This window comes from Leishmania braziliensis, chromosome 28 (assembly GCF_000002845.2).
Source record: "Leishmania braziliensis MHOM/BR/75/M2904 complete genome, chromosome 28".
In the NCBI taxonomy this organism is placed as follows: domain Eukaryota; phylum Euglenozoa; class Kinetoplastea; order Trypanosomatida; family Trypanosomatidae; genus Leishmania; species Leishmania braziliensis.
Window position 1 is genome coordinate 1,104,121 of NC_009320.2, and position 15,836 is coordinate 1,119,956.

The window sequence follows — 15,836 nt, forward strand, 5'->3', positions numbered from 1 at the left end:
TGCGACTCCACAGAGGCGGTTGCTTTTCCCCCATACCATTTTCTAACACGCATACCCATACGCACCGAGACCAGTTCATGCATCAGCTCCGTCGTCCCCTCCCCCTTCCTTCTCTCTGTCTGCCTGTGTTCTAGTGCAAGCGGCTGCCGGTTGACGTTTGCGCCGTTGCTCGTGCACCACGGAGGACAGACAGCCATTTAAGGAGAAAAGGAGTCAGTGGCGGACTCGCACACACTCATCTCCACACAGACGCCATTATGGAGAGAGCCAACAGGCGAAGGACTGGCTGAGGCGTTGGGTTGAGGTTCAGCAAGGAGAAGCTTTCCCCCGCAGCTTCCCTCCTTTCGGAAGTCTCGTGCACAGATCGAAGCGGAGGTGCAGCGAGGGAAAGAGGCGTGGGAGCGGACTCGACGCTGCCGTGCCTCGGAGAGGCTTCTAGTCTACGCCTGGAGGAGCACAAGGCGAAACAAATATCGACAAGGCTGAGCAAAAGGGGGCCCTGCCGCCACTACCGAGAGGGCCACTGACATACACACACACACCACACGCGCACAGGCGTAGACTGCCATCGCCGTACGCGAAGAGCAGCCAGGGCTCCAGTCGCATAGAAACGAAGGGCAACAACGTGGTCCATCAGTCTCTCTGTGCGTTACTCCACACAAAAGCCACCGAAACGGACGCTGTGCAGTACATCGTTGAGATGGTGGCCGCCGCGGGGCAGCAGCTCTCTCGAAATACGCTCCACCTTGGCGCCATCGGCAGAGAAAAGAAAGACGCTTCGTACATCAAAGAAGGCGTGTGTGCATTCAACGTCGGCGTAGTAGGTCACCTGGGTGCCGATTTTAAGCTCCGCGGTGCACTGCTCTACCCAGCTCTTCACCTGCGACACACCTTTGACTGGGGTGGGTGGCGAAGCGGCGGCGGGAGAAATTTGTTTGGAGGAGGGATGCTCGACACGAAGAAGCAGCACGGACTCCTGAAACTCACTAAGTTCGTTGATGATATCTTCCACGCCTCGCAGCTGCTGTGCTGGTCGACGCGGACCATCCCCGGCGACGTGGAGCAACATGATACAGTGAGCATCCAGTGCTCCATACAGCAGGTCTATGTCGGTGGACACCGATAGTGACTCTGCGAGCTGGCGTGCAACAACAGTGTCTACAGTATCAAGAAATGTACGGCGCAGTGCTGCGCTCACCTTCGCTACGGCCTGTGTGTGATTGTCCTGCCAGCTACGCGGCTCTGTTTCCTCTTTGTCTGCCTCTCTTGCGTTCAGGAAAATGGGTTGCAGAGCGTGCAGAGACATGAGTTCCTTGAGCAGCAGCGTCTGCCGGTCTCGGCGAGGCACCCGCGGCGCCGCCTCGAGCCACTCAAACAGTACCTGGTCAATTGTCTGGGCCATGGCTGGGTGCTTAGGCCGGACTTGTGGGGAGGTGTGCCCGATGGCTGCTGCTGTCCTCTGTGTAAACAACCCCCTTTGCGAGTGTTTTGCTCTTGATGCAGAGACAGGGCTTCACTGGGACCACCCCTCGAACGTTCGTCACGGACAGCGTGAACACGGCGCGTGTGAATGAGAGAAGTACCAGACAAAGCAACGAGTAAAGAGGGATGTGGTGATGGGTGCGGTCATCAGCAAAGGTGGGAGATGACGAGGATGGATTCATACAGGTGGTCGGGTGGCAGTGCAGCAGCCCTACCTACCTACTTCTGGCGGGCGATGCGCCGCGAAACAGAGACCCGCATTCCAGCGCCCGCACTCGGCCAGTGAGTCTCGTATGAGACAGGCTCGTCTGTGCTCTTGTTTCTACGACGACGCGCCGCTGCAACCCTCTCATCGCAGGTAACCGTTTCGCAGAGTTGCTCGTTTCCTTGGTCATCTTGAAGGGTGTACGCTGGTTAGTAGAGAGGAGGTGTACATCTACGACATTCTATGCTACATACGTGCAAAGAGGGACAGAGCGAGGCGCAGCAGTACGGCGTGTTGGCCAGCATACATCACCAGCACCATGCAAAGACAAAACAAGGGGGTAAGCGCAGACACTCACAACAGCGCAGGGGACGCACGCACGCTGCGGCACCGGCGGCGTCCAGCAACACCAACGCTGAAGACGACAACAGTGGCACCACAGCACACGCCTACATCTCCTGCCCATGAAGAAGAAACGGCGCATCAGGGGCCTGTCCATGCAACGAGTAAAAAAAAAAGGCCCGGAAGGGGCGGTGCTACAACACACATCTCCCATACATCTGAGGGGGAGCAAAGCGCAAGGAGGTAAACAAGAAGTTACAGGGAGACGAAGAACCATCGGGAGAAATGGTAGTGGTGGTCGCGGTGCCTTCGTATGTGTGGGCGTGTATGCCTGGCTTTCTCCACCACGTCAGCATGAATGCCCATAGCCGAAGTGCTCGCTAACCCTGGAGGCAGAGAGGCATAAGAGATAAGCACAGCCCCAATGCCACCAACGCACCATAAGACGCACTGAGATACCAACGAACACACCGACAAGGAGAAGTAGCACAGCAGTGGCACAAGCCTGCGAAGCACGTTGATGCAATTCCACGCATACACGCAGAGAGAGAGAGAGAGAGAGAGAGAGAAAGAGACAAGCGCACGGCACATGCATTCCTCCTTTATCTCTAGCGTGCATCCTGTTTCGCATCCTCTTCCTTCGTATTCTACTCTATTGATTTAGCGCGCACGCGCAGGCGGAGCCCTTCAGCAGCCAGTAGTTGGAGCCATCCGCCGACGGCACCTCGATGGAGAGGACGTAGTTGGAGCTGGCACCCAAAGACGAGATGACACCTGCGCGTATCGTCGTGCGGTACAGGGGAACGGCGTGAAAGTCGGCCGGCTTCACGTGCGAGGGCTCCGGCAGGAAGTGCACAGGCGGCAGCACAGCGTAGGGCTCTCCCGGAAAGGAATCGGCCATTACTCGCCTTTCGGAGTCCCAACGCCACGCGTCCGTGTGAATGCCGTACACATAGCACCCGCGCACCGGCCCTGACGTGATCGCTTCTGGTTCCATGTCCAGAACTTCGTAACCGAAGCCAAGCTTGTCCACTGACACTCCCTCCGCACGCGCAAAGGCCTGATACACGCCTGTCATGAAGGCGCTCGGATTGAAGAAGCTGCCGATCCAGAAGGCTGCTGGCTCTCCCTTCTGCAACCACGACCGGATAAACTGCACACGGGCGAGCAGGTCACGGTACCACGCCCCAAGCGGCTTTAGCGAGGCGTACGACACCGCCGTCCAGAGCGTTGGCACCTGATCCGCAAGGAAGGAGCTGTACATGGCGTCGAGGTCGGCAGAGAGGACTGTCAGTCCGAGCAGCGCTTTTTGCATGTCAGAAAGTGTCTGGCGCATTTTGTCCAGTAGCTTGTTGTACTTGACCAGCTCGTGCGCCAACACCGTCGACATGGAGTTCGGCAGTCCGTTCGCGAGCGTCGTGAAGGTACGGGGTCCGGCCTCCTCCCGCGTCAGTGGTGCTGGCAACGTCGCCTCGAGCTCTTGGCACTTGCGGCGCACCTCTCCTTCCGGCGTTGCGCCGGAGCTGCCCGCGGACCCGACCAGGCGCGGCTGGATGGACACGATCTTCGTCAGTAGGTACTCGCTCGTCTGCAGTTGGTAACGCAGGTTGGCGTTGTCGTGCATGCCAAAGACGGCAGGCTCATCGACGAGGGGCATGGCTTGGATGTGTTCCTGCGCCTCGGCCAGCGTGCCGCTCGAGGGGACAACGTACTGCCCTTCTTTGCAGAAACAGTGGCCCTCCTCGAGGATGCGGGGGCAGAGGTAGTTGCGCAGAATTGTGAGCAGTGTGCCGCGGTCCTGCGGGTCAGTGACACGGCCGCCGTAGTTGATCTGCCCAATGATGTACTCAAGCGATTCCCATGGAATTGTCTCCTGCTCCTCAAAGAACAGCCGCAGCCACTCCTTCGACACATGAAAGTCGGTGTCATTCCACTCGTACTTGACATTCCACCCGAGAGGGCCGAACTTGCGCCGCTCGAGAACGACGGAGTGGAAGAAGCACAGGCCGTAGAGCAGCTTCTTGAAGGCGCGCCCCTTTAATCCCTTGCCGCTGATGGCCTCGTCGTCAAAGGCCTCGTACTCCTGTGGGGTCAGCTCGCTAAAGCAGCGCAACATGTTTGCCCGTAGCCCGGTCGGCGGCTCGTTTGTCAGCTTGACGCTCGACTGCAGCACAAATACCGGGAAAAAGTCGGTGGGCATCGACGTAAGCCAAAGGCGAAAGTCGTTGTGCGTCTCGGACGCCCCGGCAGCCCCGGGCTGCAGATTTGCAACGATCGCCGAGAGGTCTGGCATGAATGTTTGCGAGAGGTGGCAATTCTGCAGCAGCGCCCACGAACCGGACTTGCGGCACGTGGCGATGAGGCGCTTCGCATTCTCGCTCTGACCTTGACCCAGGCTGACGTACTGCACCTCCTGCTCCTCGGCCTTGGCGAGGGACTGTAGGGCCTCCATCGGGTCCGCGCCTTGAGAGAGGATGAAGACGATCGGCGTGTGCGCGGTGCTATCCCTGAGGGTGCGGGTGAGGTCCATGGGAGGCATCTCAGTGAACTCTGCCCCCATCGTCTGATACACGTAGTTGGAAAGCGCAAAGAAAAGTTTTTCCTCTCGGAGGCACCGGATCAGTAGCACACGCTGGAAGAGATGCAGACGCGACTGCCAGTCGCCTGGCAGGGTGGCCGTGTGGGGTAAGTCGGACTGTGCGTACTCCCGCCACGCCTCCGACTCCGCCTCCAGAGTGGAGACGAAATTGTGAAACGCAGGCACGGTGCGGCTGAGTGCCTCGGCCAGCTCCCACTGAACGCGGCTCATCCACGAAGCGGTGGATGACGACTGCTCTGGCAGCTCTGAGGCGACGAAGGCAGTGGCGCGCACGAAGTACTGCCACTCCTCCTCTGCGATCACGCCGTCATGCCGGGCGATCGCCGTAGCTATGAGCAGCGACAGAATGATCTTGTCCTTGTTGAAGAGACCGCGGCAGATCTGCGTGTATGTGGCGCTTGTGAGGTTGCTGATTGTAGCGTGAAGGTGATCTTCCAGCATGGCCGGGTCTGCCTCCGTGTACCCGGGCGGCTTTGTGGTGCCTTCCACCTCGTGCTGCACCAGCTTTACAAAGTACTGCAGTGAGTACTGGTACATTGGGTCCATGCGGCCCACGTCAGCTAGCACAAAGAAGAGCAACGCAGCCCTCACGGCAACGTTGCGGTAGCGTTCGCGGGCTATCGAGATGGTCAGCATCTTCTCGCTCGCCTCAGCCTGACTGCGACTGATCACCTCCGCACTAGATTGCGCGGCCTGCAGCTCGTGAATAAGATCTTCGTCGTCGAGGATGTTGCCTTTGGTGCTCTGCAAGCGCTCCAGGATGCTCTCCTCGATTGTTTTGAGGCGGCGCTGGCCCTGAGCGATGCGCTGGATTATGGAGTTCTTCTCCTCCTCCATGGAGCGCTGCTCGATAGAGACGACCTCACCAAGCATCTGCTCCGACAGCCCCTCCATTGTGACTGTGAAGTTGAGCAGCGTGACACGGGTGCTAATGTCCGGCAAGTACACCGGGTTCGGCAGCTTGCTACACAGGAGCAGCCGGAAGTTGGGGTGGTAATCGATCGGTCCAGACTGCGGAGTGAGCTGAATCTGCAGGCCGCCACTGTCAGCCGCCAAGACACGCCGCGCGATGAGCGGCTCCAACGCTGGGTCCAGCGACTCACCAATGTCGTCAATGATGACAACGCCGCCGAGTCGGATCTGCGACTCGAGGGTGCGCATCCACGTCGGATCTGTGAGCCTGATTACCCGCAGGATGTTTCGGTTCTTTGACGCTGCTGCACCCGACCCACTCGCTGCCTGGGTCTGCTGGAACTGCCGCAGTAGCCACTTAACGGCCTGTTCCTGTGGGTCAATGAAGAGCGGCCAGCGGCGCGGAGCCGTCGACAGCATTGCCACAATAGCATTCTCGGTGGACGTCTCGTCGCTTGGCAGACCGTTCACCTGCCAGTTCAGCGTGTCAACCGGGTCGCCGAGGACGGCGGTCAAGGAGAAGTTGTCTATCTCACACCCGTGCTCCGTCAGCTGCGTCGTCCACTGCGCAATGAGCCGCTGACGGAACGCCGGGGTGAAGGCGCCAAAGTAGGCGACCGCCGCGCTCGCCATGAATACCTGCAGTGGGAGCGCGGCCAGCTGAGCCCTGAGTAGCTTGATATTCTCTGTCCAGCGGGCCCCTTCGCTCCTGAGGGAGCTGGACAGTGTCTCTGCGTTGCGCAGGCGGTTGACGCACAGCTGCAGCCCCCTTTCCAGGTCGTTCTTCTTTTCGACGCTGCTTTGGTAGCGCTGCTCGAGGTCCGACAGCTCTTTCTCCACCTCCTTCAGCTGCTGCTGTGCGACGTGCAGCTTCGTATTTGTCTCTGCCAAGTGTTGTTCCGCATCGGCCGCGGCTTGCCGCATCGGTGCCACTTCCTTCACCACCTTGGAGTACTCGTTGACGGCGTGCACCCACGCACACAGGGACCCGCACGTCTGCGAGCCCTTCGACGAGCACACCTCGACCGTGAACTCGGGGTCGTTGATGTACTTCTGCACTTTCTGCAGAATTGCCGGCTTCACGTTGTCGGTGGGGTACCCGCGGATCATGTCCAGCAGCGAGCGGTGCGACAGGAACTCGCGCGCGCCTTTCCAGTCCGTGCTGCCAGACCATGCGCCGTTGAAGTCCTTCGCCTCAAACATGGTCATGCACGCTTGCGTCGTTTTCAGCACTGCCGAGGGTGGGTTGGCGAAGGAGCGGAGCTCGTTGAGGTCGCTGGCTTGAATCGTGTCGAGCGCCGCTTTTGCCTTGTCGATGATAGGCTTCGCCTCCGCCAGGCGTGCGTTGGCCTCCGCCGCGATCTGCGACGCGTCGTACTGCTGCACTGCCGCGCTCTCCTGCTGCGCCCGCACCTGCACCTGCACCTCCGCTGCCTTGGCTTGCCGCACCTTCAAGTCCGCCACAACTGCCTGCGTCTCCGCGGACGCCTTCTCTAGCTGCGGTCGCCTCACCTCAATTTCGGCTTTCATCTTCGTGATTGTTTCCTCGGTTTCGCGCATCTTCTCCGTACCGTTCTCGACCTGGGCGAGCTGCGTCTCCACCCGACTGCGCTGACTTTGCAGGAGCGCCTTGTACGTCTCGATAAACTCCAGGTAGGAGGTTGGGGTAATGTAGTAGCGCCGGCGCAGCTCATCGTAGTACTGCTGTGCCATCTCAATCGTCGCCGCGTGTACATGGACGCAGAGCTGCGGCAGCTTCTCGTGGAAACTTGCAGGCATCGCGTCTGTTGTCTCCTGCAGCATGCGCCTCGCCACCCCCTCCAGGGCTTCTTGCGGCCACTCGTCGAACCAGTCGACGGAGCAGCAGTTCGTCAACGACGGGAACTGGCGACAGCGGGTACGGAACTGGTCGCCTACTGGACTCATGCACAGCGCCACGTGCATGTTGTCACGCACACGGTTGATGAAGAAGCCGTAGATGTCCTCTCTGCTGGTGATGCCGTGCTGCTGGGCTGCCTCGATGCAGGCATTGACGCGCTTCTCACGCTCCTCGGCGCTAAAGAGCGACGGTACCTCTCCGGAGTTGAGAGTGTTGTTCACGTCCTCCAGCATTGCCTCGTCAACGATTTGGTTGTCGGACAACAGCAACACGCATGGTTCGTTCTTCACTCCAGCGTACGTGTACACCTCCAGCAGGAACTCGTGGAAGTCGTTCATGCTGTAGCCCTTGCCAACAGACGTCTCGAAGATGCGGCAGCCGCTGATGAAGGAGGCAAGCCTTGTAAGGGAGCGCTTGCCAGAGCCGCCAACGCCGACCAGTAGCACGTTGCCGCGCGGCTGTCGCAGAATGCGGATAATGCGGGCGATGTGTTCGCAGTGATCCTTGAAGAAGACGAGGCCCAGCTGCGACGCCTGCACAGTTGTCGAGCTGCCGCTCGCGTCGTCTGGCCTGACGGTTGCCTCTGTGGCGTTGTAATCGTCCTGGTACTCCTCGAGCACCTGCGCCAGCCGCTGTACCTCCGGCACTTCCTCATAAACTTTCTCAACTGATCCGAAGCGGGTGAAATCTGCCCACAGCGCCGGCGACGCGATCAGACTCTCCGCTGCGCCGGGAAGTACGCGCGACGCTGTCTCCGCGAGGATGTTGTCCACGAAGTAGCGCCGATCCTGCACTGTGGCGAGTCGGTCGTAGAAGCACCGCATTACTTCGTGTATCCACAGCCGCACAAAGGTCGCAGCGTCGCGGCAGACGCGCGGAATCACCTGCGTCATGCCCTGAAACACCTTCGAGAGGTCGCGCAGGTTGAATGTGTAGTGCGGCGTGGTTGGCCGCGGTCTCAGGGCGTCACGGATCATGTTGAAGACGTCGACAGTGGCCATGACGAGCGACGGCGCCACGTTCTTCACTTCGTGTGAGAAGTTCTTTGCCTCGATAAAGCCGCTGAGAATTGAGCCGAAGATGCGCTTCATGGAGTCGTCCGTGAGGGTTGCCACCTGGAGCAGGTGAAATAAACGCGTGAGGCGAGGAGTGATGGGGTTGCGCCCACCCGAGGGCGGGCCACAGGCCGACACGACCGTGACGTCCTGCACCGTCTTCCATATGCCAGCGAACTTGCGGTCGTAGAAGCCACCCTGGCCCATCAGTTGTCGCAGTAGCTCGATAGGCGGCGACGCGCCAAACACCTCCACGGCTGGCATGTTCAGATCGTCAACAAAGAGAACGACGGACTTGCCCGGAGAGGCGCCAAGCACGTTCTTGCGCTTTAGCTTCAGCTTCGCCTCGATGAGCTCCTGCGTCCGCTCCGACGACGTCTGCGCGCTGAACTGGAAGGTGACGAGCGAGAGCTGCAGTAACTCCTTGTTGCGCTGGAGGCAGTCCGCCATGATGAACGTCTTACCGACGCCGGTTTGGCCATTGAAAAGGACAGGCTTCTTGCACTGAAGCAGCGTCTGCGCGATCGTGCTGTAGCGCACCGTGTCCACAGTCGGCACAAGGATGTTAAAGTACGGCGTGGCTGGGTTGTAGGTGAACTCGGGCACCAGCGCCTCCCACGGCACAAGCAGTCGCGTCGAGAAGTTGATGGTGTAGTCGTACACACTGCCGTAGTTGGGGAAGCGCGCAGCCGACTCGAGCAGCGTGCGCGCCATCGTGTCGAAGCTCTCCATCGCAGCGTGGTCAACGTTTCCACCGACAGACCACACAAATGAAAAGGCAAAGATGGCGTTGCAGATTTCGTTGCGCTCGCGAAACATCGGGTCGTCCGGCGGCGGCGGCACCTCACCGCCCGGGTCTGCCATAAACCGCACCTTGTTCACTTGCACAAGCGCCGTGAAGAGGTCACACAGGGACTGCACAACGTTGATGTCGCCAGCGCTCATCAGACTGGCCGACGCGGGTAGCTGCTTCAGCCAGTCAAGCCCTTTTTCTACGTAGGCGTCGAAGAGGGAGAGGATGTAGGCGCGGCACTGCGGCTGCGCGCCGGTGGCAGCGAGCGTTGTCTCACTCCACTTGCATGCCACCGTGTTCCACGGCAAGTCATCAGCGTCTACGTACACCATGCCGCACCGTGACACCGTTGCCGGCGAGGCAACTGCCAAATCCGCAACTTCGAACAACATGTGAATCGTGTCGGGCAGCTTGATGCGCTCGCCGCTGTCGAGACAGAGCAGTTTGCTGTCGTCTAATACCGAGTTCAGCGACTCGATCCAAAGCGTATCCACCGGGCCATCAAAGACCATCCACCGGTGATCAGACGAGACCTCGGAGGCCCGCACGCACTCCTTCGCGATGGCAGCGAGTACACCATCCTTCCATTCGTTTGTGTTCACGTCCAGCTGTCCATACAGCTCGTGCAACATCACCGACTTGGGGTTGATCACAAATTCAGTGACAGGGCGCGCCATCTTGTTTGCGCTCCCCGCCACAGAGAGGCTTGTCAGAGCCTCCGCGATACACTGCCGCGCCTCCGTCTTACCTGTTCCCGTCACGCCCACGAGCATCACGCCGTGCCGGACAATGAGTGTCTCGTAGAACTGGATGCCCCTTTTCACCCACTGGCTGGCGTCGACCAGCTTCTTCTCGGCCATGATGTGCTGTATCGCTGGCAGCAGTTCCGGATACCCGCGCTCTGGAAAGCTCACGCCTGGAAATAGGTCCTGCATGATGCCGCGAAACAGCGGGATGTCCTCCGCGACAAACTTGGGCACGTTCGAGTCATTACACGCTACAATCAGCGTGAGGTCCTCCTCCACGTCAGGCTGCGAGCGCTTGAGGTCACCGGCCATGACGAGGATCGACTTCAGTGCCCGCATACCAAAGTCGTAGTGGTCCTGCGGCGACAACTGCTCTGAGCTGAGCTTGTAGAGCTGCGTGATTTTTAGTGACAAGTCGTGGGCGTTTTTGAAGCCCTCCGAGTAGAGGATCACCTCCGCAATCATGCGGAAGTCCGGCGTCATGACCGCCACAGGGCGGAACAGGATCTTCAAGTTGTCTGGCAGCTCCGTGCGTCCCGCGTAGCCGGGGTTCATGGTGACGAAGGCGCCGTACGTCGGCCGCACCCGCACATTGGGCGTGCCCTGGAACGTGAAGGTCTCCTGCGCGTTCTGCAGCGCCAGCTTGATCTCCAGCAGCTGGGATGCGATGACGGAGAGCACCTCGATGTTGATACGGTTGAACTCGTCGAGACAGGCCCACGCGCCGGTCTGGATGAGGCCCGAGAAGAACTTCTCCATCATTTTGTACGTGACGCCGTCAGAGCAGTTGTACACGATGCACTGCCGCGCCAGGTTCTTCGCCAGGTCCTTCACTGTCTCCGTCTTGCCAGTGCCGGCCGGCCCGGCAGGGGAGGCGCCAAGATGCAACTTCAAGGCACCTGTCACGGTCATGTAGATGCGGTCCGTTAGCGGAGTGATGACGAGACGCCCCTGTGCGCCGAGATACTCGTAGCCGTAGACGAACCGGGAATTGTTCTGGCGGATGAAGACGGTGCCGTTACCGTCCGCGTCCTTTTCCCAGTACACGCGCAGTTGCTTCGTCCAGCCAAAATCGATCAACTCAGCGACGCCACTGTCACACATCTCTTCGACAAGGTCGCGGCCGTGTACGTCAATCGTGATAATAGTCGAGAGAAGAACACGCTGCACCTTGGAGAGGTTGCGCGCTGTCAGCTCAGCCAGCACTTCGAGGTTGCGGCGCTGCTCGTCACGCAAGCGGAGCATGAGCTGCGGGGAGTCCGTCTTGCCTAGCGCCTCCTCGACGCTACGCGTCCACAGCAGCTGCTCCACGATCAGCACGAGCTGCACTGGGTGTTGAAACATCCAATCCGTGCGGTCCTGACAGGCTTCGTAGTCTTCGAGACAGCGCTGGGCTCGGTGCCGTAGCGTCGAGAACATCTCGCGCTCCAGTAAGTCCATCCAGGATTCCACTGGGCCACGCGCCTTGATGCCCTGATGGCCCAGCTCCACCTGCTCTCCCTCCATGGAGTTCATGTGGGTGATGTCGTTCTGCGCCGACAGTGTGAGGGACTTGATGCCGTCGAACATCTTCAGCATATGCGGCATCATCAGCTCCGGTGTCTTGGCCTTGGCCAGCAAGTCGAGTAGGTCGTCGTTGCTGAGGAAGTAAAAGCGTGGGAAGGCGCGTCGCTTCTCCTCTAACTTCTTCTCCAAGCTGATCAGTACCTTCTCGAGCTCTTTGATGTACGCTTCGAGGTCGTGCTTCAGCGTTCGGCCACCACCACCGGCGGCGGCGGCGGTGTCGAAGGTCGGTGGGTTGATGAGGAGGCTGCGGTAGGCGGTTGGCAGGTCGTGGGCCTTGCGCATCAGATCGCGGTAGAAGCGGTCAACCTTCTCGAAGCGCTGCGCGTCGTCCTTCCACTGACTACGTATTTCCACGGATGAGAATATGTTCTCGAGGTAGATCCAGTTGCGCTGCAGCTCCACCCACTTCTCCAGCGTCTCCAGCATGTACTTGAGACGGTTCTCCCACCGCTCCACCTGCGACCGCAGCACACCTTGGCAGTGCTTGCTGCTGCCAATGGTCGAGATGGCGACGGCAGAGTCATCCAGCAGCGTCGTCACGTCCTCGACCGAGGCACCGACGAGTGTGAAGACGTCTTTGCTACCCTTGTGTGCGTGGAACTGGAACTCTGCGGGCGGCTTTGGCCCCCCGCCGTTCCACATCGCATTCACCCGGTCGATTTGTCTCTGCAGCTTGTCCTCCTCGGTGGCTGAGGCGCTCACAGCAAGCACCTCGTCTCGGTACTTGAGGATGTGGTGCTGCAGTAGCATCCCAACTGTGAACTGGTTTGCCCATTCGCTGAGCGTCTTCGATGCGCTGCCAGTGGCGTCCGCGACGGGTCCGACAATCAGGGAGATCTTTGTGTGATGCTCCGACTTGAGGGAGGGGCTCGTGAGCGCCTGCAGGACCGGCAGCAGTTGGCGCCACTCCTCCACGCTGCTTTTCAGCCGCGGCACCACCGCGTTGCTTGCCAGTTTTGAAGACACCTGCTTCACCAGTGACGAGTACCTCTGCACCACCTCCTGTACCGCCGGCACGTCGAGCTGATCAAAGGGGAGCGCACGGGTCGCCTCCGTGAAGGTGTTCCAGTCACCGATTCCGGCCCACAACTTTGCTTTGATGCTCACGTCGTGCAGCATCTCTGCCATGACTTCTACCACGGTCTCCTCGGCCCCGATTTCGATCTGAAACTCGCGCAGCTTCTTCTCGCGTGCGGCGAGGCCCTCTGCTTCTTCAAGGAGAGCCTGCATATACGCGTTTGCCTCTGCCACGTCGGCCTCACCCGACATGACGATTGGCTGCCCCGCGCGGTCGTACACGGACTCGATGCGGCGGCGCAGCTGGTCCATCTCCTCCTCGATACATCGACTAAAGAAGCGCTGCTGTGCCTCCTTGCTGTCCTCAGTCGTCTGCAGGAGCGTACGCAGCTTGTCGAACTGCGGCCGGGTGCCGCTGCGGTACGTCTCCTCGTCTTCCTCGTTCACATCGATCTTCTCCTCCTGCAGGAGGGCGAACAGCTCGCGCACCACGTCGTAGGAGGAGGCGATGTCGTCGAAGGAGTTCCCCAACGCGTTGCAGTAGTCGAGGTACTCTACATAGTGCTCAATCGTCTTGGGCGCCGCGGTGAGATAGGTGGTGCACTCCTGTAGCTTCTTGAGCAGAATTTCGTTGCGTCGGCGAGCGATGATGGGGAGGGCCTTGTGGAAGATGTCCAAGCATGCCACTGGGCTCGGCGTGAAACAGTCGCGCAGCCCCTCTGTCCACATTCTCACCATTCCAATGTCCGCAGAGTTCGGAATGTTTGACGAGATGGACTCTGTCTGCGCCTTGTAGGTGGCGAGCTGTTCGCGGAAGTAGTGAAGCGACTCGTTGCTCTCCAGCAGTGCCTCCTCCCGCAGCTGGCTATTGCTAATGTACATCTCCTTGAACACCTCGAAGGTGTGAGCGTAGCGGTGCATCTTGGCGAAAGAGTTGGCGAGGGAGGTGTGAATGGCCGCCACGTCCTGCTTGTAGCCCTCTTCGACCATCACCATATCCGCCACATCCGGTCCCGCGCCGACCGTGTCGTTTCCCAACTCATCCTGCGCATTACTGGTGTAGACGAGGAACGTGGTGAGCGACGTCAGCCGTGGAATGACCCCGACAGCGCGCACGTAGTCCTGAAGCGTGTCCTCGATGGCCTCGCGAATCTGCCCCGCGGATGGCACAAGCTCGATCGCCTGCTGGTTGGCATTGTACACCACCTCGACGTTCCAGAGCGGGCCGGTGAAGACGCCGGTCGTGGCAACGGTGGCCGTACCGCCGCCGCGGCGAGTCTTCGCCGCCGCAGTCTGCGTGCTCACCGGAACAGTGTTCGACATCCCCAGGTCGCGTCGCACGTGCGACACAGCCTTGGCGGCCAGCCCAGTGAGGCACTCCACAACGAGGTAGTCGCACAGCTTGATGAAGGCAGTGAGGCGCCGGCACATTGCCTTGCGCTGCGTCAGCTCGATGTACGACGGCTGTTCTTGTGTGCCCAGCTCCCGCACGTCGATCACCTTCCGCTTCTGCTGATCCGCGTCTTCGTAGAGCAGCTTCTGCCGCTCACGCTCAAGCTGCCAGGTGAACATGGTAGTCTTGCATGCCTGCTCGATGTAATCTCGAATGCGCTTCATCATGCTCTCCAGCCGGCGTCGCTCCTCTTGCAAGTGCGTCTGCAACGCCATTGTGTACGCGTCGAGCGTGCTGGTCTCTGTGCTGGGCTGGTAAAGGTCCTCGGCGACAACGGCTTCCAAGCAGATGTTGCGCACCGCCTGCAGTGCCCCCGACAGGCCCGGGTGGGCGGCAAACAGGTGTGCGGAGAGGTACTGCCGAGTGTTTGCCGTTGCACTGCGACGTACGAGGTTGCGCCACAGCACAAAGTTGCGCCAGCGCTTGTACTCGCTAAACACGAATAGTTTGCGGATGGCGTGGAAGATGCGACACTCGCGCTCCCACTTGGGCAGCTCAATGAACTCCGCGCCACCCTTGGTAAAGTGCGTCACGCCGGCGGCAGAGACGGTGTAATAATTGTGGTCCTGTGCCTCGGTGCGGGCCATCGGCTGCAAGTCGTATGGGTTCAGCGGGTCGCGCATGCCACGGGGGCGCATCACCAAGTACACGAACTCGTTGGGAGAGTTTGAGGTGGACTTGTGAAAGAGTGGGATTGTGGCCAGCGCTTGCGCTGCCGCGGCCTCTGTAGTGCTCGTATCTTGAGAGATATCGGACAAGGCCGTCGTCGCGGCGCCGGTGTTGCCACCAACGGCACTCACTCGCTCCGGCGTCAGCGGAGCGAGCTTTGCCGGTGGCGCCGCCGCTGTGCCACGAAGGGGTCGTGACGAGATGGACTTGGGCTTAGCGGAAGCGGCGAACATCTCCTTTAGCTCCACGTCGGTGTTGCTCGGTGGGTTGAACACCTGAAGTGAATTAACCATGTGCGTCTCGCCACGGCGGCATGTGAAGGCGGCGGGGTCCGCCTTGGCAGCTGTGGTTGCCGCCGGCTCAGTGGGCGGGTGAGGCACGAAGCTGGCAGCAGGTGGCTGACACTGCGTTAGGCGATTCGGTACCCCAATCTGAGCGCCGCTGCTGATACCGTCGCTGTAGAGGTGCGCCGAGAGCGGGTTCACTGTGCCGTAGGCGTCTGCCACATCCCTTGAAATATGGATCGGGTTCCGCTGCGTAACCTCGAGCTTTGTTCGCTTGGCGACTGGCATAGTCGATGCGGCCAGCGGTACCGCGGATGCGGATGCCTTGGACTCCATCGAGAGCCGGTGCGTCTGCGAGTACATGACTGACGTGAAACACTCGCGAGCCAAGCCAGAGCAAGGGCAGCGGCCCGGCGCGTTGCGGAGGTGAGGAGGGCGCGATTGGAGAACTAAGTCCAGGCCGAAAGGTGCTGAGCGAGCGAATGATAAGCGAACAAGTGCGCGTGTATAGACGACGTTTACACGTTGATGGGCAGTCGTGTCTGCACACTTTGATGATGAAGCCGCGGGGAGAATGCGAGGGAGGGGGGGGGGGGGAGGCGGCGGCCCTCTTAGCGCTCAGAGACGCACAACCAAAGAAAACAAGACAGCCACGCTGAGGTCGTCACCGCCCGTACGGCCATATGAGGGCGCAGTGGAGACTTGCACGATTCCTTCCCTTTCAGAGAGGGTGAAGACTGCTGCGCGTCCAGTGAGGGAAAAAATATGCAGCTCTCCACCGACACAACTACGCATGCCAGCAAACGCTAGACCTGAAACGAGAAAATAAGAGGT

The 15,836-nt window shown here is 60.0% G+C and overlaps 2 protein-coding genes across 2 annotated transcripts; both read right to left on the bottom strand.

Moving 5' to 3' along the window:
• Positions 1-649: 649 nt before the first annotated feature.
• On the bottom strand, positions 650-1,402 carry LBRM_28_3080 (hypothetical protein, unknown function; the record flags this gene model as incomplete). Its single annotated transcript, XM_001566284.1, has 1 exon — positions 650-1,402. The coding sequence occupies one exon, from the start codon at positions 1,400-1,402 to the stop codon at positions 650-652; it is 753 nt and encodes a 250-aa protein (XP_001566334.1).
• A 1,279-nt stretch (positions 1,403-2,681) lies between these two features.
• On the bottom strand, positions 2,682-15,365 carry LBRM_28_3090 (putative dynein heavy chain; the record flags this gene model as incomplete). The annotated part of the gene is made up of 1 exon (XM_001566285.2): positions 2,682-15,365. One exon carries the CDS (start codon positions 15,363-15,365, stop codon positions 2,682-2,684), a length of 12,684 nt encoding a protein of 4,227 aa, XP_001566335.2.
• Between the last annotated feature and the right edge of the window lie 471 nt (positions 15,366-15,836).